At 37.7% G+C, this 23,656-nt stretch overlaps 1 protein-coding gene across 1 annotated transcript; it reads left to right on the top strand.

Annotated features, from left to right (window-relative positions):
- The first annotated feature begins 3,895 nt into the window (after window positions 1-3,895).
- ASPA (aspartoacylase) lies at window positions 3,896-23,337 on the top strand. Its single transcript, XM_068530299.1, has 6 exons — window positions 3,896-4,259; window positions 7,409-7,604; window positions 9,071-9,164; window positions 11,704-11,811; window positions 18,439-18,548; window positions 22,332-23,337. The coding sequence occupies exons 1-6, from the start codon at window positions 4,024-4,026 to the stop codon at window positions 22,527-22,529; spliced, it is 942 nt and encodes a 313-aa protein (XP_068386400.1). The 5' UTR covers window positions 3,896-4,023; the 3' UTR covers window positions 22,530-23,337.
- The last annotated feature ends 319 nt before the right edge of the window (window positions 23,338-23,656 follow it).

Genomic DNA, 23,656 nt, shown 5'->3' on the forward strand with positions numbered 1-23,656 from the left:
TGGGTGCACGGCACAGGGATGGCTCTACCTTTTTGGAGTTTTGCCCAGAGAGGGACAAGCCTGCTCAGCCAACCTTCGCCCCAGCTTCATCAGGAAGTTAGGCCAGAGCTGGTTGCCCAACCCCGTTTCCACACCCTGAAGTCATTTCTTACGTCTAGACGTCAGTTTGTGAGATGCTGGTGGCACCCCGGAGTGTGCCTAGAATAGGATGACTCAAAGGCCACAGGCCTCAAAGCCACGTCAGAGGGGTCTTTCTTGGTCTGGCTGAGATTCTGAGTGAGGTCAAGCAGACGGGGCATTGGAGTCGCCAGGAGGCTGGGAGAGCTGAGGCCTGGGTTTAGATGACAGTCCCGCAAGGCCCAGCACGGTCAGGAAGGCAGGGCCAGTGCTGCACAAGCTCGGGAAGGGAAGGAGTACATGCCTCAGAGACCTAGGACCCCGGAGAGGAAAGGGAAGGTGCAGTGACCTGGGCTCTGGCCCTCGGCCATTGGACTGCCCCTCTCTGGCCCTTTGATCTCCGGCACGTTAGCCCCTCTAAACCTACATTTCCTTCCTCAGTAAAATAGCAATAATAATACTTAATTGCCCTGAAGATGCTAAAAGAGAAAATGAACAGTTCTGACACACAGTAAATGCTCAATAAATGTTAGCCCTTAATATAATAACAGTAGCTGCCATTTATTGAGTACTTACTGGAGGCCAGGAATAATAATTCTACTTCTGTCTGGGTTCAAAGCCCATTTTTTGTTGTTACCCTACCTTCTGACCATTTGAAGACTGGAGTAGGTGAAGGGAAGAGTTGCAAAGGGACCCAGAGGTAAAGGGAATGTTGTTAGTAAAGTCCTAAGACTATGAGACCATGAGACTTAATTAGTAGTTTCTTTGAAGATTAGGTCAAATAAAAGAGAATGTTGGAAAATAGGATTAGAGGTAGATTGAGACCAGATAATAAAAGATCTTGAATGCCAAACTAAGGAGTAAGTCTGAAGGAATAAGGTCTTCGTTTAATTTGGAAAAGACTTCACACAATAAAATGTCTGAAAAAACTTGTTTGTCTTCATGGTTCCAGAGAGGAGGTTTTTTAAAAAATGAGTAAAAACTTGAAGGAAGCAGATTTTGACCTGATATATACATATGTACACACACACATATATAACACCCATCTACCCCCCAAAATAGATTTCTCATTGAAAGAAAAAGACTTTAAACCCACTAAGAGCAACATCCTGAGCTACATCTGTAAGGACTGCAGAAGTGGAATCTTTGCTAGCAATTTATAAACCTATCTGTTCTATCACTATCTTGTTCGGGTTATCATTTATTTATTTCCACCTAGAAAGTTATTCTGGATGGATGACAGCTATAGGACCACAGGGGAAGAAAAAATTAAAATAGTAAGAGTAGTTTGATTACATGACTGCTGGACAACCACACTGTGTATGAGACGCTTTATGTGTCGTATTGGAGAGAAGACCCTCTCTTATCACCCAATCATACTATTTTGGAAACAACTCTGCCTTAAATTTGTCTCCTACAAATTTTCTGACATTGATCAATTGGACAGCCATGACTATGAAAAATTTATTCTCCCTTTGTTTTAAAGTATATTATTTTACTAATAAATCAGTCACCAACGTCCCTACAAAACATTTGTAGTACTGGAAGTCAGGCTTGTTTTTTTTAAGTACTTCAAAACATTAAATAGTCAACCTAATTGTGAGATAGTGACAACTAGAAAGGGTCTCACTTTGTATACTATGAGTTCTCCGAATTCTCAGAAAGAACTAGACTAATAAGAATTTGTATTTTTTATAGGGCTCAAATACTTAGTGCGCTTTGGGAAACAGGGAGTTAAAAATCTTTCGGAAGTTAACTTGGTATAAGAGTATGAAAAGCCTCTGTTGCTCTAGTTCTAAGGAAATGCTCTCCTTTTTTTCTAATAAAGCTTTCCACAGAAGACAAACTCTGTACACAATAAACAGGGTAAGTATAGGACAGAATTACTACAATTCATTAACTCTCAAAAAAGTTATTCATTTTGACATGTAAGGGAAACTTTATTTATGAATGTTAGATGTGCTTCAGAGTGCTGTTCTGTTAAAATTCCATAAAACAAGCCTCGAAATGCAAGTCATTTGTGCCAGCTACAAGTACATAGCTGAAGCAGCATTTCCAGAGAGACTAGGGCAAAGGACAGAACTAACCACAAATTGGCAGAAAAGAAACAAAACATAATCGAGTGTTAATAATTCACCATAGTTACTGCTCTTAAAACCAAAGTAACTAAACAATACGACTGTCATCTGTCTACATTTATGCTTGTTTTCTGCCTCTCTACAATGAAGTGTTCAGTGTACACGGATGTGGGCAAAAAAATCAAAGGCTACAGGGCTTTATCTGAAATTAGAACAGTAATTTTAATGTGTACATTTTGATTTTATTATTATGCTTTTTATTATCTCTGCATTATAATCTCTTAAAGGAAGAACACAGGTATTGGTTTATTAAATATTTTGAAGCATTCACATTTTATATTTCCATCATGTGTTTGTTTGTAAGCTTGTTTGTTTCCTGAGTACACTGTAGTGACTGTTCATGTGAATTCGGAAAGAGCAAAATTAGAACTTTGGGGAAAGCCAAAAATAACAGGGAACACCCTCTTGTTCTGTGAAAAACACTGGACTTAGATTCAGCAAACCTAGATCTCAGGCCTAGTTTTCTCCTGGAAGCTCGGGAAACTTAACCAAGTTACTTAACCTCTTTTTTCTCTACTTCTGCTGTGGGGATGTCAATACCTAACCCATCCTATCTCATAAAGTGGATATGTGAATAAACTGAGATAACGTATGCGGAAAAACATTATAAATTGAACTACTCTGCAGTTGTAATGAATTACTCTTGTCATACCCCTTTCAAACAATCTCCCATTACTAGCACATAGTGTTTTCAGTACTTGAACATATTTGACTTTCTGGATGATTGAGCATGAAATCAAATCGGATTTGGCTCAGAGTCATTTCTGCAAAGGGATGTAATCATCTTAGTACAGTATTCTGGATAGTTTCCCCTAATAAGACCCCCTCTTGAGTAACACATTCCAGTGGAGAGTCTCTGTTGCCAGTAAGTTAGGCTGTGTCCATATAAACTCATATAATCTGGTTCGTATATATAGCATGCCCCAGGACATTTTCAGGCATTACAAAGTCTTGAAAATTACGAACAGTTGTTTTTCCTTTAGTATTTGGGCAAAAAGTGAGGAAGATCCCTAAGCAAGTCGACATAGAATTACTAATAACTTCATGAGAAAGAAATGAAAGCATGTTTCAAAGTAGCTTTTTAAGACCCAGTGATCGTTGATTTGGTTCTTGCATCTCTGACCATGAAAAAGCATTCTGAAAGAAAGGATAGTGGTTCCAGAGGAGGTCTCTGAAGATCTGCCATTGGCTGTTTATAGAGATGAAATTCAAATGCCCTCAGATGATAAAAAAGGGCCTGAACTCGTTTCAGAGAAGAAATGGTTTAAAGTGGAAACATAAATATTGAATAATAACAGGCACACTATAGACATCTTCTTTATTTTTTATATTTTTGAGGATAAGAAAAGTGTAATCTATTTTTACTACTGCAAATAGTCATGAAAGCACCATTTGATGACATTCTAGCTGAAGAGAAAACAGAAGTTTTGCATTAGTGTGAGGTGTTAATTTATTATTGCATTTAGGTCTACCGACCATTTGAGGGAGTTAGAAGTTAAACAGCTGTATCTCTAGTTGATCTCTGCATATTTTAATCCAAATATGGTAAAGGGCAGGGCTAAAGAAGGGAGTGTCCTTATAATAAACAGGGCTCAGAACTTGTAACAGAAAATTAAAATACACTCCACTCAAGTTCTCGCGTGGTTAACTTTGCACTTTGGTTAAAGTCTCATTTAGATTTAAATTTCTAAACTTTGCTTATGAAATTAAGTTTTCTTTGATCTCCTCTCTTCTGAATTGCAGAAAGCAGATAAAACTACTTGATAAAATGATTTCCTGTCACGCTGCTGAAGATCCTATTAAAAAGGTTGCTATCTTTGGAGGAACTCATGGGAATGAACTAACAGGAGTATTCCTAGTTAAGCACTGGCTGGAGAACGGCACTGAGATTCAGAGAACAGGGCTGGAAGTAAAACCATTTATTACCAACCCAAGAGCAGTGAAGGAGTGCACCAGATATATTGACTGTGACCTGAATCGAGTTTTTGGACCTGAATATCTTGGGTAAGACTATATGTTGTGTTGTGTGTGTATGCATGCACACGTGTGTGTATGTGGATGTGTCTGAAAAGTAGTGTGTGTGAGAGCACATGTATATACGTTTGATATTCATATTTGTACATATAGTCGCTACTGTGAATAAGATCACTTTCACTTTTGTTATATGCCATTATGAATTACTCAGTTCTCTAAACTGGGCATTCATGTGCTCTTTTATAAACTTTTATAACCATCCGACTGTTCTTAACTGATTTTGTTTTTAAATGTATTCTATACAGACTGAGACAACAAATAACAAAGGTTTTTATTTTTAAGTCGTATCTTTAAAGAAACAGATTTAATAGTCTTTTGCATTAAATGAATGTTTGGCCACTCTGCTTGGGTACGTATTTGTTAGCTTTCTAGGTGATTTACTACTATGTGTTTTGCAAGTCTGTTTATGGTAGTGCAGAAAGTTCTAGTTAAGAAAAGTGCAATGTTTCAGTTAATATTTGTTTAATGAAAGAGTGAATAAATGTCTATCATCAGAAAACCTTAGACCGCTCTGTGATCTGAGGAGTAGATGTACTACCTTCAGCAATGGATCACTAAGACCTGAATTTTCTGAATTTAAATTACAGCTGATGATACACTGCATGCAGTGTATGCAATCATAACACTCTAGGTATGTCCTTATTATTTCTGCCTTTGTTTTACGTCATTATAGCTACTACTGTAGATATATAGGCTTCTAAGCTTTTTACCACTTCTTTCTTTCGTTTACATAAAAATATTATTAAACACCTACTCTTCATGGGGCACTGTGCCAGGTACTGTGGGAGTACAAAGCTATGTACAAAGTGGTTTCTACTTTCAATGGGTTGGCAGACTACAAGCTAAGATATAAGTCATGCACAGGAACAACTAATGGAGCACCTCTTCATGTACTCACTTTCTATTAAATCCTAATTTGAGTTTAAAGAGTTACTTAATCTCATCACAGATCAGAAGGTGGTTACTACATTTATACAAATTTGCCTCCCTTTATGGAATAAGTTCTTCTGGGGCAATTGTACATTAGCCATAGCTTGCGTATCAGGCCATGTTCTCACTAACATAAATTTTAGTTTCAAAAATGCTTTATCTTCATGACTGAGGTGATGTCAACACAATTAAGGTTTATCTATTCACCTAAAACAGCTGTTAACTAACTCATATTACAAGTAAGAATTTCTTGAAGAATAACTGTTAGTTGGCATGTTAACTTCCCAAATAACTCTGAGATGAACTAGAGTGAGTTTTCTTATTATGACCACTCAATAACATGCATTTCAATGAGAGTAGTCTCTTAAATTAAATTCACTTTCTACTTCTTGCATTTAACACTTATCAGAGGCTAGACAGTTCTCTCTCAGGGTGGTTATGGAAACTTATGAAATAGATAAGTTAATTACCTTCTCCCATCTTCCCTTTCCCAAATTTTGCTGCTTTTCCTCTATTCGTCATCTCAGTGATGTCACGATTACCCACCAAATCACCTATGGGAATCATCTTAGAACCTCCCCCATTCTTCATCCCCTACGTCTAGTGGGTTACGAAGTCTCCCAATTATTCAAATATTGAATAGTTGTAGGTATTTTGCAAATCCAGTCTTCCTCACCATTTTTACTGCCTTAGTTTACTTTTTGTATAGGTAGAGTAGCGACCTAAAGAATCTTTCTGCGTCCAGCCTTACTCCAATCCTCCCTACCATGTATTGTCTGTATAGCACTAGCCATAGGGATCATCCTAACATTGCAAATCTTGTCATGTCTTTCCCCTGCTAAAAATTCTTCAAAAATCTCCTATCCAGAATAGATTTAAGTAGTTTAGTATATAGATGTCATTCCCTTTAGGATACTTGTTCCTGCCTATTCTTTCAGCTTTATCCTTTGGGACTCTTCCCGTGGGACCTGGATTCCAGGCACAAGAACTCAAAGTGTCTATTATCTTTCAAGACTTCAAGACTTGACCATGAGCAACTGGGTGGCTGTGGTGTGATTTACTCACATGGGGGAGAATGAGAAGAAAATCAGTTGGGGGAGGGGGAGAATTCATGAAGTTGTTGCATGAATTAACTTTTAAAGTGCATATGTATCTTTTAGGAACTATGTCTGGTTGCATATAATAGAAATCTGAAAACAGTGGCTTAAACAAATAAGGGTTTCTTTTTCACAAGTAGTAAGTCCAGAGGTAGGCAGTCCAGGGCTGGTACAGTGGCTCAATGATATCATCAGTGCCACAGACGCCTCCTATCTTCCCACTGCACTAGCCTTGATACGCATCTTTTGTCCCATAGTTGAAAAATGGCTGCTCCGCTTTCTTGACTGATTTCCAGGCAAGAATTACCCAGGCGCAAACTGTAGGTCCTTTGAAGATACTAACAAAAACAGTCAGAGAATGGAAATAAATGGAATTAGAGAGAAATGTGGTTGAATGCTTTAATGAGGAAAAATAAATTTAAATTATCATGTACATTAAGAAAAAAATGTATCCTAACCATTGAGGGTGGGGCAGGTAGAGACTCATTTGAGAATTCAATAAAAACTATCAACCGTCATCCCAGAAAATGCATGTATGCATATACCTGCAAATTTTTGCATTTTTGCAAGGTCTAAAGACTCTTCTCTGTAAAGCTTGACCCTGAACCACTAGTGGTTCCTGGACACCACTTAAGAATCCCTAATTAGATGATGTGAGCACCTAAGTTTGACTATTTTTGTGCACTAGAACTAACTATAGTGCAAAAAAAAAAAAAAGAAAAATAGGTGCATTTGATGGTCTAGTTCCATTATAGCCTAGTGTACTTAACTACTAAGAGACTGTTGATTAAATTAATGGAAGAATTTTGTTCAGGGTTGAAGTCAAATGATAAACTGAAATGTCCTTCTTGTGACCAGCCACATAAATGAACTATTATCTGCAAGCATGTCAATGCAACATTACATGGAATCAAATGGAAGGAAAAAATGTAAATTTTCGATTATAAAGTTTTCAAATAAATTTCCAATTCCTTCACAGATTTTTCATATTAAAGGTTTGGAAACTGGTTTCTTATATACTGTGTTCTTATTGTATATTTATGTTACCTTAGCCACAGACGTTGTTAATCTTTTTCTCTCTGCTAATAACAGCAAAAAAAGGTCAGAGGATTTGCCATATGAAGTGAGAAGGGCTCAAGAAATAAATCATTTATTTGGTCCAAAAGATAGTGAAGATTCCTATGACATTATTTTTGACCTTCACAACACTACTTCTAATATGGGGTGCACTCTTATTCTTGAAGATTCCAGGAGTGACTTTTTAATTCAGATGTTTCATTATATTAAGGTAATGTCAATGTTATTAATTTACAAGTTAGCGTAGGACCCATAATTTTAAGTCACTTATAGATGTGAAACAACCAGAAAAGGGTCAGGAGGGAGGGTCCAAGAGAAATGGGGGATTGGGAGGAGCACCAGAATAGAGGTAGGAGTGACAGGCAGGAGAAAAGGAGAAGAAATGAGTAAAATAATAAATGCAATGAATAAAATAATAAAACATACGGACCATTGTGTCTATAAAATTTTAAATCTTTTATCAAGACAGCCACCAAATCATAGGCTATTTGGTAAAATTAATACCAAAATTTTAAATGGTATGGTTGAAGTGGCTCAATTACCATTTTAGGAAGCTCAAAAAATAGTCATTTAATGTTGACTAAAGACCAATGATAAAAAGATTGGCTCTCTTTAGTCCTGCCCTTGTCTCCATTTGATTCAGATACCCTAACATACATCTGATCTTTCAATGCTTCATATAGCTAATCATTTTAAGGCTCAAAAATCTACAAGATGAAAAAATCAGCAATCCATTGCTATACCTAGAGAAAAACTGCTAGAGAATAACAAGCAAACAAGAACACAAATAATAAGCTGTATGATTATTTTTATATAAAGGATAGCCTTCCTTCCGGAGAGCTGGTATGAGCTAGTATGATTTAATGGAAAGAGTGTGACCCATATAGCCAGTGCCTGGGTTCAAATCCTGGCTTTCTCTCACTAACTTTGAACAAGATATTCAACTCCCAAAACATTGCTTTCTTCATTTTATAAAATTGACATAATAGCAATACTTACCCCATATGGCTGTTATAAGCCTTAAATGAGATAAGATATTTAATGCACTTAGCTGAATGCCTGGCAGATAGTAAAGATTAACTATTAGTTTTGTTTCCTTGAATTTTTGGCGTTGACTAAATAGTAGTTCTGGTAATAGATCATAATGCAGCTATTCTTTGCTGCTGATTGAAGGGAGAGCTGAATACTTTGCTTGCCAGGCACAGAAGCAGCATGTTATCAAAACTGAGTGGGCCGTCTTGAATTCTCATTCAGATAAGTGGAGGTAGGGGGAGTTACCCGACATCTGTAGGGACCTGGCCCACAGGGGTAGAAAAAGAATTCTTTAAGAGACCAATACTAAGCTAAATAGTAAGTGTAACCAGTGGTGAAAACAAAAATAACCAAATCCATTCAGAAAAAGAATTTATTCATATTCTTTGTTTATGGTTCTGGGGAATTGTTTAATGTACATTTTATCCAGAAAGCTATGTATAATCCAATTTTATATGTAATTCATTTCTGTGCTTTCAAAGCTTTAAAATACCATCAGATTTTAGAGTGTGTTTCACAAAGCTGTCTTACTAATCTTAGTTGATGAAGTGAAACATATTGAAGACATTATTGACTCTCTAATAACAAAGAGAACAAGGCATATGGTCTTTACATAATAAGAAAAATGTTTTAAATTCTTTTCAGACTTCTTTGGCTCCATTACCCTGCTATGTTTACCTTATTGAGCATCCTTCCCTCAGATATGCAACCACTCGTTCTATAGCCAAGTATCCTGTTGGTAAGTCGTATTTCCCACTGTCACAACTAAACAAAATATGTCTCAGATGAAACTCTGAGAAAATTAATTTAAAGACTATTTATAGCTACTTTGCTTATCATTATGGCTTATAATTGTCAAGTAATAAGCAAACTATCTCCAGGCAGTCTCTAACTATATCAGATTTCCTCGATTTCATTGAGCAGCTTTCTACATTCCAGGAAAAAACACTGAGCTGAGGGAATTTGAATCTTCTATAATGGACAGTAAGCAGCCTGCCTTTTGCTTAAGGAAGACACCATCCCTATCTTCCAAGACTATTTACTATACAAACATTCTTTAAAAAAATAATCTGGAGCCAAGGTAGTCAGTATCTTGCTGGCAAGATGTGCAGAAATACAAAAGACCCATGGAAAATTCTCTCCCAACATCCCTCTTAGCACCTGCTTTGCAGTAGAGTCTCTGGTAACCTGTGTTTGTTATCCATTCACTTGTTTGCCCTGTCAGTTACTGGGCTGTGAATTCATCTTTACCTTCTGGTAACTTCCAACATGCAGCTTTGCACTCTCATACACTCTCCGAGACAGACAGTCTCTTTTTCTATATTCCATTCTCTTTCCTGAGTGACCTATTAGCATAATTGTTTGCAGACCACACTATAATCATTAAAATTGCTGTCACAACTTAAAATCTTTTTTGTCAGATCTCAGGTGGTTTAAATAAGAGAAATTTAATTTGAAAACAAGTTGTCAAACAATAGAAGCAAATTTAAAGTTATCTTGGTTATTCAATTATTGATAATTTTGGTTCATAATCAAGGGATCAGTTGAGGCAAGCTAAATAGCCAAGTATAGGTAATTATTTGAAACAAACCAAATGCTTGACAATAATGGGTAAAGTTCCTTTTTCTCTGTGACACCATATAAAGCATAGGATTTCCAAGTCTTGAGAGAGCAATCTTGGTCTATTACGTTTATGGGGCAATGCTGCTCTTAGGTAGAACAAATATCTACTGATATGTTTGGCTCTTAAAAAGAGAGCCAAATCTTTCAAAGGTTTCAATGTGGGGGAGTATTAAGATCATCATAAGTAATTAGAAATATTATATGTTCTCCTTTCAACTTTACTATTTTATTTGGAATATTTTTTATATCATCCAGTCATTGGGGGGAAAAACACTTAAGATCAGAGAGACACTCTCTCCAACTCAATGTTTTATAATACTCTTATGACTTTAGGTGCCACAAGATGTTCATTGTAATTTCAAGCATCATATGCCAACATGACAATATCTAGTGGAAGAAAGGAGACTCTCAGGAACTCCCCTGCAGACCTTCCATTATGGCCAGTTGCTCAGAACTGGGTCACATATCCATTCTTAAATTAATTACTAGGGTTAATGAGATTACTATGATTGACTAAAACTATTCTACATTTACCCCTGAGTTGGATACCCCAACCAAAATCAGGACTCTGTCAGCAAGGAGTAAGACAGAATGAATTTTGGGTAGGCAACCAACAATGTCTTCTACAGTACACATACAGACATATCCATGAACACATTTTCACACATTTGTACAAATCATTTATGTACTGATGCATACCTTAACCGCACTTATGTCATATACTTAAGTATATCCAGGAAAGCTAAGCACAAAAATGAAAATGAAGATAAAAGAGAATACAGTAAGATTTTGTGAATTGAGAAATAACAGAAGTGGATGAAAATAGAATAGGTGGAAAAGAATGCATATGAATTGGTGGAAGAGAGTGGATGATGCTATACTTGGTAAATGGTTCTACAAATGGATAAGATGATGATTGGAGTGATAACAGTGTGGGAGACTTGGACAGGAGGGAAGGGACTAGATAAGTGGTTTAGAGAAAGAGTATTTTGTAGATTTATGGATGGATGCTTGACAGCCACAGGAAGTAGACCTGATAGTACAGGCAGAATTTTATTGGGGTGAGAAGAAATGAATACAAATTTTTTCTACAGAAAATTAAAACCATTGCACTATCATGTTGGGATGGGTTGTTATATTAAGGGCAAGAATATTGCTCTAGGGTCACATAGATTGTCATTTGACTTAAATCCATGGCTCGTTTAGTCTAGATTTCTATTACTAAATATTATAGATGTGTTTTCTCCTACAAGCTAAATGTTAGGTCTGTGACAGTTTCTCTTTGTGGCCACTTATTATTTTGTTAGTATAAATTTGTCTACTCCTTTTACTATATTATTACTTTTTAATACTTTGACAATATTGAAAGAAATTTAAAGAAAAAAGACCCCAAAACCTTACTACTGTAACACAACTCTTTGATTTTTTTTCCATGTTCTCTCCCAGTCTTTATTTACTATGCATATAACTTGTACATGTAAATGTTCTGCTTTATTTTTTGCCTAACATTAGGTCTCAAACATTTTCCATGATGCTGCATGGTCTACCTCTTTAATCATTTTTAATGATGGGATTCTAGATCTTGATATATGAGAATGCTCGATCTTATATTCTAATACTTATATAAGTGTGACTATCTCCCCTTCTGTACCTAGGTATAGAAGTTGGTCCCCAGCCTCAAGGGGTTCTGAGAGCTGATATTCTGGATCAAATGAGAAAAATGATTAAACATGCTCTTGATTTTATACATAATTTCAATGAAGGTAAGTAGTAGGCAGAATTTGTTTCTTTAATTCTTAGCTTGTGTGTGTAAATAAATCAGAAAAGGAAGATGAGATGGAGTACACATAATTACTTAACCACTAAACATTGAAATAGCAATGGAACCTAGGTTAAATTTGCCATGTTTGTGACACTAGTTGCTTTTTAAAAAATTTAATCACTTCAGCCATTCGTCAATGACCCAGTGTAGACACATTCAAGAAAAGCAGCTACCAAATAAAGCTCCCCAAGTGAAATCCTCGTTTTCCTATTAATCTCCATTTTTAAAAGCAAAGAAATACAAATGTCCAATAAACAGACGAAAAGATATCCAATATCACTAATAATCAAAAAGTGCAAATTAAAACGCAAAACCATTTTCTCCCGTTAGATTGGGAAAATATTAAAATCTGATAATATTAAGTGTTGGTAAGGGTGTAAGAAAAGGAGACACTCTCCTTCCCTGCTGGTATAAATTGGTAAAGACACTTAGAGGATAATTTTACAGTATCCACTTTCTAATATGCAAAAATCCTATGACCCAGCAATTCCACATCTCAAAGAAACACATGCACACCTACATGCCACAGACAAGGGTGGTTACTGCAGCATTGTTTGTAAAGCAAAACAATGGAAATGCCCTGAATATCCATCAGTTGGTTAGTTAAATACAATAGCATGGAAAGATCTTCAAACTACATTGTTAATTGAAAGAAAGCAAGTTGCAGACCAAAACATACAATATACCAATTTGCTTCAAAATAATAATAATAAACACTTGCTAGAATACACATAAATATATACGTTAGTACATAGGAACAGTTCTAGAAGAAAACATATCAAACTGATAACAGCAATTACTGGGGAGAGGAGGGGAAAACCAGGTTAATTTTGTTTTAATTGTGTTCAGGAAGAATGATGTATTCATGTAGTATTTGTGCAATTACAAAGCAGTTAGATGGGGCTGGTGGTGAGATGGGTATATGGATCTCTATGTACTATCTGCTCATTTATTTGGTAAACCTAAAACTGCAGCAGAAAAAATAATGAAATGTATTAATTATTTTTAAAATAACTTTAAAATTTTAAGAATTATAATAAAAGTAAAATCAAAGAGACATCTTATGTAAATAATTATTCATACAGGCAGAACTGAAATTATCGTTGAGGAATGGGCCATTACAGTGACAGAGCTGGTGAATAGTTCAGTGCCTGTGCGGAGTATAATCCCTTAACCTGTTTGTGCACCCTACTGTGATCACAGGAATTTCTTCTGTGCTTGGGAATCCTTTGACTCCAAAGTCACAAAGACTGAAAATCAGCATTCTACCACCTTTGTCTGAGGACAGGTTCTATACCGTCTAGTGGACCTGGTGTTGGGAAGGTCATCACTTATTCACAAGAAACCGTTCAAATAGTGAGCATGAGACTACGATGTTAAGAAACAATGCACCCAGTAGAAGCCCACAAACCTGACTGAAAAATAACATGGTTTTCAAATCACAATCCATAGACTCCTGCCACAGGGTGAGGATTTAGTAGCTGTCCTAGTAGCTCCGGGACAGCCACGCCACCTCTGCTTCAATCAGAGCAGTTCTATCTGTTTTATCCGTGTAACATTTCATTTAACCAGAGGATTCTGCAACTCAAAATTTTAAAACCAGTATTAATTTAGACTATCCAGTTTGATGGATTTTTAACTAACATGGAAAGAGCACCATTATCCAAAGAACGCTGGCAAAAGGATCATAACCGTCTGAAGAAAAGTCTCTAGCAATGAATAGAAGAGCTCCATTTTTGGCTCTGTGCTACTCAAAATTATTATTAGTGACTTGGATAAGGACATAAGTGACATGCTTATATAAGTGGTAAGTGACAGGAAGCTATCAGGAAAATATCTGGGTTCAAAAGGTGGATCCAAAAAGTTCTGACCATATTTAACAATAATCTAAACCAAATGTTTAAGGTTAAATACATCAGGAACAAAATTTTACTTTCATGTTAAAAAATCCCAGAATGAGGGAGGTGATAGTCTCTTTTCTGCTTGGATAAACAACATTTGGAGACCTCTGAATAAATTCCAAGTCCATATTTCAGGAGAAACATCTATAAAGTAAGGTTAGCCAAGGAGTTAGTTGAGCATGTTGAAGAGTTTGAAAACCATAATAGGAATGATCCCAAAGATGCACATAGAACTTCAGTTTACAAAGTACCTTCACATGTATCCTCGTGTATGTGACAATATGAGTGGAGACTGATAGAATCAAAGATACTTAGACTGGCAAAAAGAAGTCTTAAGGCCAATTTTATTTCAGAGTTTCAGAAGTGTTATATTGGAAAGGAATTAGACTTGTTTTCTGTGACTCAGAGGCCAGAATAGAATCGGTGGGATAGTGTTACCTAAAGACAGAAATTTCTGGGACTTCTCTGGAGGTCCTGCAGTTAAGACTCTGCGCTCCCAATGCAGAGGGCCCAGGTTCGATCCCTGGTCAGGGAACTAGGTCCTGCATGCCTCAACTAAAAAAAAAAAAAAAATCCCACGTGCTGCAACTAAGACCTGGCGCAGCCAAATAAATAAATATTAAAAATAAAAAAGAAAGAAAGAAATTTCTAATTAACGAAGCTGACCAACAATGGAACAGACCACAATTTGTGAGACTGTTTAAGCAGGAGCAAGACGGCCACTTGGTCAGAAAGATACGGAGAATATTCAAGCATCGAGGAAACTTAGGCATTTGAGACTCCTAGCTCTGAGATTCTAAGTAGCAAAAACATGCTCCTTTGTGTTCTACCACTTTCTCCTTTCCTCCCAATGGACCTTCTGGTTTAAAGGTATGACATCTGATGTTTCCATCTTCATCTTGGAAGGTGTGGCAAATTCTAAAAATGGCCACAAATTCTTCCCTTCCCTGCTTCCATGTCCTATCAAGAGATGGAGTCCGTTTTCCTACCACGTGAATCTGGTTGGCCATGTGACATGTTTTGTGCCACAAAAGAGGTTTGAAAAGAACTTGAACATCAGGGCTTGCTCTCTTGCTGACCTCGGGAACCTTGCACTGTCATTCTGTGAATCAGTCCACCCTAGCCTGCTGGATAATGAGAGACTGTGAGGCTGAGAACTGAGACACCCCAGCCAATAGTCCTGCAGCTCCGGCTGACAGCCCGTCAAATGCCAGATATGAGAGTAAAGCCGTCTTAGATCATCCAGCCTCCTGCTGACCTGCCATCTCATCACAAATGCATGAGCAAGCCAATTAGAAATCAGCCAATCCAGCCTAGACCAGAGGAACGGGCCAACCAACTCACAGAGTCATGAGCTAAATTAGAAGGTTGTTGTTTTATGCCACTAAACTCTGGCATAGTGTGTTATGCAGCAAAAGCTAACTGATACAGAAGTAACTGCAGGGTATCTGCATTCCAACCCTGGCTGCACTTTCCGCGCCAAGGGGAAAGGAAGATTTTTCTTTGGATTGCAACCATAGCACACTATGGGCTCTACGTTGGATGAAAGTTCATCCTGTTTATTCAGAGTTTGCCTGGTATAAATGTAAACTACTCCTTTTCCAAGTTTCTGGGCATTGGGTTGTTTAATGCTGCGTCTTTGTAAGTTGGACTCCACTATTGGCAGACTGCCTGCATCCCAATATCTCACTGCTCAGGAGCTACCCAAATGTTTAACATACTTAGTTAAGAGAAGGAGCACAGTGGGGAAGTCATCTAACCAGCTGAACGTCCTCCTGAAGTTATGCAATCACAGAATGTCAGAGCTGGAAGAGTCCTCCAAGGTAAACTAATGTGAAACCTTCGTTTGAGAGGTAAAGAAAGTGAGCTTCGAGAAGTTCAGTGTCTTGCTCACGTTTACACAGCGAGGAGATGAGAGCCTAGGTATCATGACTCCCAGTCCTAGCCTCTTTCTCTCCCACACTGGCTTTTTAAGTTCTGTTTTCTACCTCTGTCCTACTTCGGTGTACTTGTGGACAGTGTGTCGGTAGGAATAATTTGAGAACATCTTGTGGTTTAGTGTTGTTTGTGAGCATCCTTAACTAAAATTTTATGGAACCATATAAGACCCCGAATAGCCAAAGCAATCTTTAGAAAGAGGAACAAAGCTGGAGGCATCACATTCCCTAACTTCACACCTTATTACAAAGCTGTAGTAATTAAACCATATAATATTGGCATAAAAGCAGACACACAGATCAATGAAACGGAATAGAAGGCCCAGAAAATAAACCCGTGTATATATGGTCATTTAATTTACAACAAAGGAGCAAAGAATATACAATGGGGAAAGGACAGTCTCTTCAATAAATGGTGTTGGGAAAATTGGACAGCCGTATGCAAAAGAGTGAAACTCAACCCCTATCTTAACCACCATACACAAAAATTAACTTAAAATGGATTAACGACTTGAACATAAGAATTGAAACTATAAAACTTATAGAAGAAAACATAGGCCGTGAGCTCCTTGAAATAGGTCTTGGTAATTTTTTGAATCTGACACCAAAAGCAGAAGCAACAAAGGCAAAAATAAACAAGTGGGACTATGTCAAATTAAAAAGCTTCTGCACAGCAAAGGAACCCATCAACAAAATGAAAATACAATCTACTGAATGGGAGAAAATATTTGCAAATCATATATCTGATAAGGGAGTACTATCCAGAATATGTGAAGAACTCATACAACTCAATAGCAAAAAAAAAAAAAAAAAAAAAAAAAAGGTGTGATTTAAAAATGGGCAGAAGATCTGAATAGACATTTTTCCAAAGAAGACATACAGATGGCTGACAGATACATGAAAAAATGCTTTACATCATTAATCTTCAGGGAAATTAAAATCAAAACTATAATGAGGTATCCCCTCACACCTTTTAGAATGGCTGTTATCAAAAAAATAAGAAATAACAAGTTTTGTTGAAGATGTAGAGAAAAGGGAACACTTGTGCAGTGTTGGTGGGAATCTAAGTTGGTGCAGCCACTATGGAAAACAGCATAGAGGTTCTTCAAAAAATTAAAAATAGGACTACCATATGATTTAGCAATTCCACTTCGAGGTATTTATCCAAAGAAAATGAAAACACTAATTCGAAAAGCTATAGGCACCTCTGTGTTCATTGCAGCATCATTTACAATAGCCAAGGTATGGAAACAACCTGTGTCCATCAATGGAAGAATGGATGAAGAAATTGTGGTATCCATATACAATGGAATATTATTCAGCCATAAAAGAGAATGAAGTCTCGCTATTTGTGACAGCATGGATGGACCTCGAGGACATTATGCTGAATGAATAAGTCAAGCAGAGAAAGACAATTACCATATGATCTCTCTTATATGTGAAATCTAAAAATGAATAAATAAAAATTTAAAACCAAGCTCATAGATACAGAAAACAAATTGGGGGTTGCCTTAAAGCAGAAACAGGTAGGGATGGGAGAAATGGATGAACTGTCTGGGGGGTTTTTTAGTTTAAATAAATTGAATTTTTTAAAAGCCACTCTAACCTATTAGACAGCCTGGAAGTTTCATTTTTCAAGAACAGTGTAACCATGAAAAACTCAGTAAGACACAGACAAATCCAATAAATAGAAGAAACAAAGAAATCAAAGAAAATAAGAAATCGAGTGTTGGACTATTTGGTGTATTGGATTGGTTCAGGATTATGAAACCTAAACTTCTTATTGTTATAGAAAGGGTACAAGTCCTTTATAATATATTGTCCACTTACTCCATAGGCCAAGAAAGTTAAAGGCCTCTGGGACCTGAGATCATTAGTCATAGAGCCAACACTCAGCATTTTGGTAATGCTGGCAATGATGAAATAAGATAACACTAGAGCAAGAGCTGTTATGGCCAATGACGTGTGCCTCTAGGGTGGCTTTTTCAGCTTTAGGTTAGGACATTCAAGCCTCAGAAAGAAGATCCTGTACAGTGTCTCAGTGTTAGTGGTGGCAGAGCAGCTCTCTGCCTGAAGCTGTGCAAGCCTGTGGCATTTTTCTTAATAGCTCCAAGTTGGAAACGTGCAAGATGTCTATAAACCATAGAAAGAATAAAGAAATTATGGCATTTTCTCACAGTGGAATACTATACTGCAAATAAAATGAACAATAGCTACACACCCAATAAGGATGAATCTTCCCCAAAAGTTGATCTTAAGAAGACAGACACAAGATGCATATATTGATTGATTATATTTGTAAAATATTCAGAAGTAGGCAAACCTGAACTATATTGTGTGGGATTCATGCATGGGTGGTGAAGCTATAAAGTGAAGCAAGTGAGTCATTACCAAAATTAGTGGTTACTGCTCAAATGGGAAGGCGATGGGATTATGATGGGAAAGAGGCATGCAGGGGATGCTGGTATGCAGGCAGTGTTCTTGTCCTGGCTGGTGGTTACATGGCTAATCACTTTACAGTTCATTAAACTATATATTTATGTTTTATGTACTTTCTGAGTGTTATACTTCACAATAAAATGGTTTAAAAGCAAGAAAATAGTGTGTTCTCCCTGTAACTGTCTGTCTTCAGTTTTTGGTTGTTGTTCTTCTTCCTTCTTTAAAGTATCAACTTCCCTTTTTTCAGGAGATTTTGTTAGTTACTATTTATACACATTGTTTTTGCCATAGGAAAAGAATTTCCTCCCTGTGCTATTGAAGTCTATAAAATAATGGAGAAAGTTGATTATCCCAGGAATGAAAGTGGAGAAATTGCTGCTATTATCCACCCTAAACTGCAGGTAACATTCACTATTTCTTTTAAATGTTGAAAATAATGATGCCCTACCTTCGAGTAGAACTTTACAGTCCATAAAGCATTTTACATGCATTAGCTCATTTGATGTTCTCAAAAACACTGCAGCCTAATGTATTCAGACCATCACTCAGTAAATATTTACTGAGTAAATCCTTTGCTGGCTCTGGGGGTACATCAGTGAACATGGTTTATATTCTTGTGGAATTTATAGTCTAGATATACTAAAGTCTAAACTGTGATCTTGAAGTGAAGGTAACCAGATGCTATAACAGAATAATGAGGTGGGGATGGGGGTCAGAGAATGTGAAATTCCTGTTCAGGTGCAATGGGTAAGAATTATTATATCTATTTTAATATAAGAAAACAGAGGCTCAAAAGTTAGATCCTTCCCATAGTCCTATAGTTATTGATGACAGATCCGGAACGAATGTTCTTTGCAGTTGACCACATTGCTACCACCTCCCTGTGATTACTACTGTATAAGTTAGAGCAAAACAATCAGAACCTCTTTCTTTGCAATGGTTTCTGCCGCCTTTTCCTGACTCCTCAAAACCCCAATATCTGCTCCTTGTGTGGTTTGATCAATAATAGCATAGTGAAGGGGAAGAAAAGGCTCTTAGGAATGTATAGGAGGTTTAAAACTGGACAAGGCAGAGATAAAAGCAGAGAGGAGCAAAGATTCCAAAAAGCTAAAGCATCCATCTCCACGCACAATCTCAGACCTCAGAAATGTGGGAGTGATCCAATGGATTGTCTAGTCTGGTGCATTCAACCCTGGATGCACATTGCCTAGAGAGCCTTTTAAAAAATAACAATGCCGGGCCCCACTCTGGGATAATCTGATCTTATTGGCATGGGTAATTAGGGTGGAAAACCACTGATCCAGTTCAGACTCCTGTTTAATGACCTTAGTGATAGTTATTCAGACTTACAACTTAATAAAGTAGCCTGCCCAAAAATACAGACTCGTGGAGCAAATCCAGCTTTGTGCCTTAGTGGGATCCAGGTGGAAACTTGAAGAAGGAGCCTTAGGCAGTGTTTTAAAGGACAGAAAGATAAAGATTGGGGGAGAGAAAAGAGGACAGCACCACAGGTAACAAAAACTGCATGTACAAGAAACAGAGGCCAAAGTGATGATGTCACAACTGGTTACAACACAGGATTTCTTTTTCAATTTTTATTGGAGTATAGTTGCTTTACAATGTTGTGTTAGTTTCTACTGTATAGCAAAGTGAATCAGTTATACGTATACACATATTCCCTCTTTTTTGGATTTCCTTCCCATTTATGTCACCGCAGAGCACTGAGTAGAGTTCCCTGTGCTATACAGTAGGTTCTCATTAGTTATCTATTTTATACATAGTTATCTCATTAGTTATCTATTTTATACATAGTATCAATAGTTACAAATGTAAGTTTTACATTCCCTCAAGGACATCCATGAAAAATACAAAAATCATCCTGGGGAGGCAGAGAGGTAAGATTAATGGGATCAGTAATAAACAGGGCTAGTTGTAGGTCTTGAAAGTCAGGAAGGATAATTTTGATTTGGTAGACAATAAGGAATGGCTCAGTATTCTACAGAAGGGATCGATTGACTGATTATTTCAATAAACATATTTGAAGGACTTCTCAGCTTGTTCTGGGCCCTGGGATTCAAGATAGGGTCTCTCATAGAGCTTCCATACTAATAAGGGGAGAACAGACCATGAATAAGTAAACAATACATCAACCACATGATTTCAAGTTGTAATAAGTGCTATAAAAGAAATAAACAGAATAATACAGGAGCAGTTAACAAAGGGTTCCTACTAGATGGAGTGGTCAGAAAGAGCCATCTCTGAGATGAGGGCATTGAAGCTGGAACCTGGAAGATGAGAAGTCAGCCATGTGGAAAACAAGCACAAAGGCTCTGAGGCTGGAACAAACTTGGAGTGTCTGAGGAACAGCAAGAAGGCCAGTGTCAACGGAGAGTAGGGAGTGAACAGAGACCCTGGAGCCAGAGACTCAGGCAGGCACCTGGTTATGAGTCCAGATTTTATTCTAAAAGTGATGGTTCTTAATCAGGGGTGCTCACTAGAATTCTCCAGGTTCCCTACTCCCACCCCCAAATGCTTGGAGCCTATCACAAAAACACTAACACAGTGCTTCTCAAACTCCGGCCGCATGAGCATCACCTTAGGAACTTTTTAAAGTCCTCATTCTCCGGCCCAGGGATTCTGATTTAATTCATCAGGGTGGAGACAAGAAGTCAATGAGGTTCACCAGGCGATTTTCATGTGGCTCAGGTTTGGGTAGCACTGCCCATCGGAATCTCTGCAGGTGGGGCTAGCAGACAGCGGGGAGGTGTTCAAGAAACCCTGTCAGTCGTTCTGGGGCACATCTGACTGAAAACCACTGGTCTGGAGCAGTAGCTCTCAGCCACTCTGTCCTGTAGAATCACCTGGGGCTTTAAAAAAAATACAAACAGCGAACTGTAAATGAGTAGCATGAGGGAATTGGAGGAGGTGTGTGATGGAATTATGCTTCTTGATTACATGCTTATATGACTCTGTGCTATATATTTGTCAAAACTCATAGAACCATACCCAAAAATGGTTGGATTTTACTGTATGTAAATTTAGAAAACAGTGATGCCTGAGCCCTACTCTTGAGATTCCCATTTGATGTATCTGAGATGGGGCCAGCCCTTATTCACCTATATTTTTCAAACATCCCAGGTAATTGTAACGTGCAGCCAGGGTTCAGAAAATCGCTGTGGTGCAACGCTTCTCAAACTTAAATGTTGCCCCTGTGAACCTCCGGGGATTTGTTAACGTGAAGATTTTGACTTAGTAGGTCTGCGGTGGGGAATCAAATTCTGCTTTTCTACCAGACTCTCAGGTGATACTGCTCTGCTGCTGGGAACTGTTAGAAATACAGAACCTCAGACCCCCACCCACACCTATAGAATCAGAATCTGCGCTTCAACAAGATCCCTATGTGATTTGCAAACACAGCAAAGTTTCAGGAGAACTGCTCTAGGGTTCCTATGGGGTGCCAGCACTGGTGTTTGAGGGCTCACAAGTCCAAACCCTGGTGGGGACCTCTCAAACGATTCAGTTGTTATCCTAATGTGGGGACACGTCGTCTTAGAGTTTTCCCAGCCCACACCCCACCTTCTCCCACCAGTTCCCACCAGTATAGAACCTCCTAGCATGCAGGCACAACGTCACTCCTTTTTTATCCCCAACAGTAGAATGTCTTATACACAGAAGGCTCTTAATGGATATTTCCTAAATTTGGCTGAGCAGAATTTAACTTCAGGTAGCAAGAGTTAGGATATGCACCTGAGGAGACGCGCATTTAATGTTTTGCCTTTTGATATTATAAATCTCTTTGGCAATATTCAAGGCAAACTTGATATCGAAGCAAACTGTAATCACATGTGTCAGTTATAAAAATAAAAAGGGGAACTCTTAAAACCGCTGCCAAAATTGACTGCTCACTCTCAGTTTAGTCAGATAACTCATATGCCTCTACACTATCTCTTTTAAAAGAAGACAATGCTGTCATTTTAGTTGTCTAGAACCTGACATAAAAATTTTTTTAATTTATTTTTTATTCAAGTATAGTTGATTTACAATGTTGTGTTACTTTCTGGTGTACAGCAAAGTGATTCAGTTATACATATATGTGTTCTTTTTCATATTCTTTTCCATTGTACAATTTGTAAAGTCGGCGAAAAATCTAATGTAGTCTATGTATTCTGATTGTTTCCTGAGAGGATCAAGACTGGAAACCATTGCACCCTGGGGATCCTGTGTTTTTAACTCCTGATGGAAAGACTATTCCATTGGGCGGAGACCATACCGTGTACCCGGTGTTTGTAAACGAGGCTGCATATTATGAAAAGAAAGAAGCTTTCGCAAAGACAGCTAAACTAACACTCAATGCGAAAAGTATTCGCTCCTCTTTACATTAGAAATCACTTTTAGCTCACTTGTTATCGAGTACCTTGAAAAATTCTACTAGTTCGTAAGCTCCTGAAGAGCAGGATTGTGCCTTATTCATTTCCACAGCACCTAGCCCAGTGCCTTGCACACAATGGACATTCAGGTAAATTTCTTGAATGAGTGAATACATTAATGAATACCTTTTTATAGATATCGTACTTTATGTATGTAACTTATTCAAAGAAGCACATTTCTTATTTCTGTATACCTTTTTATACCTTATACTTTGATAGTTTAACATTCTTGGTAAACAGCCTTTGAATTTAAATTTTAACATTGAAATAGATACTATATACAAAACAATAATAACTTGAGCATATAATTAAATGTTGTATGTTTTCAAGTAATGTAAAACTGCTACTAGAAACTAATGGTATTTTAAATTTTTTCACATTTGAATTAATGATAAAGTATTAAGGATCCAGTCTGTCAACTTTAGCAGTAGCTGTGATATCTGTAGATTTTTAAATGCTCTTTTGAAGATGAAACGTGAACAAGAAATGAGGGCTGATTGTAAAGGTGACATTATGAATAAATCAAGAAACTCTGAATGGTCCTTTGTCCACTGACAGTCACCCACACAAAGCATCACAAAGCGTCACTGCTCTGGCATGCCCACTTGTTCTGCGCTGACCTCAGGGAGCGAAGAACCTCCTTCAGACCTCTCACACGCCCCGCTAGAAGCTCACGTTCCTTCCCAACTTGGGAGGCATGTTGCTCCCAGCCCTCCCTTCTTACTTTGAAAGAACGGCGCTTGCCCTTCTTCCCAACCAATGTGTAAGGAAGTCTTTGGGCTCCAGTAGCATAGGTGGTAAAGGCAGAAAGAGCTGAGGGAAGTGGACACTAGTGGAAATGTGACCCAAAGCCATCTCTGGTTCACAAATGCATTCTTTTAAGACATTCCCCCCTGGCCTAAATGCCCAAGTCCCTCACTCCCAGGATTCTTCTCCTCAAAGGTCCTCGGGCTAAAACGCTGCCTCTCTCCCGCTCCAATCCCTGCAGGAGCCTCCCCTCCCTCCTCATGGCAGCCAAGTAAAGAACATTTTATCCCATGATTTGGACCCCAAGGAACCCATGTTTACGGTTTCAAATATAT

Source organism: Eschrichtius robustus, chromosome 20, assembly GCF_028021215.1.
Source record: "Eschrichtius robustus isolate mEscRob2 chromosome 20, mEscRob2.pri, whole genome shotgun sequence".
In the NCBI taxonomy this organism is placed as follows: Eukaryota; Metazoa; Chordata; class Mammalia; order Artiodactyla; family Eschrichtiidae; genus Eschrichtius; species Eschrichtius robustus.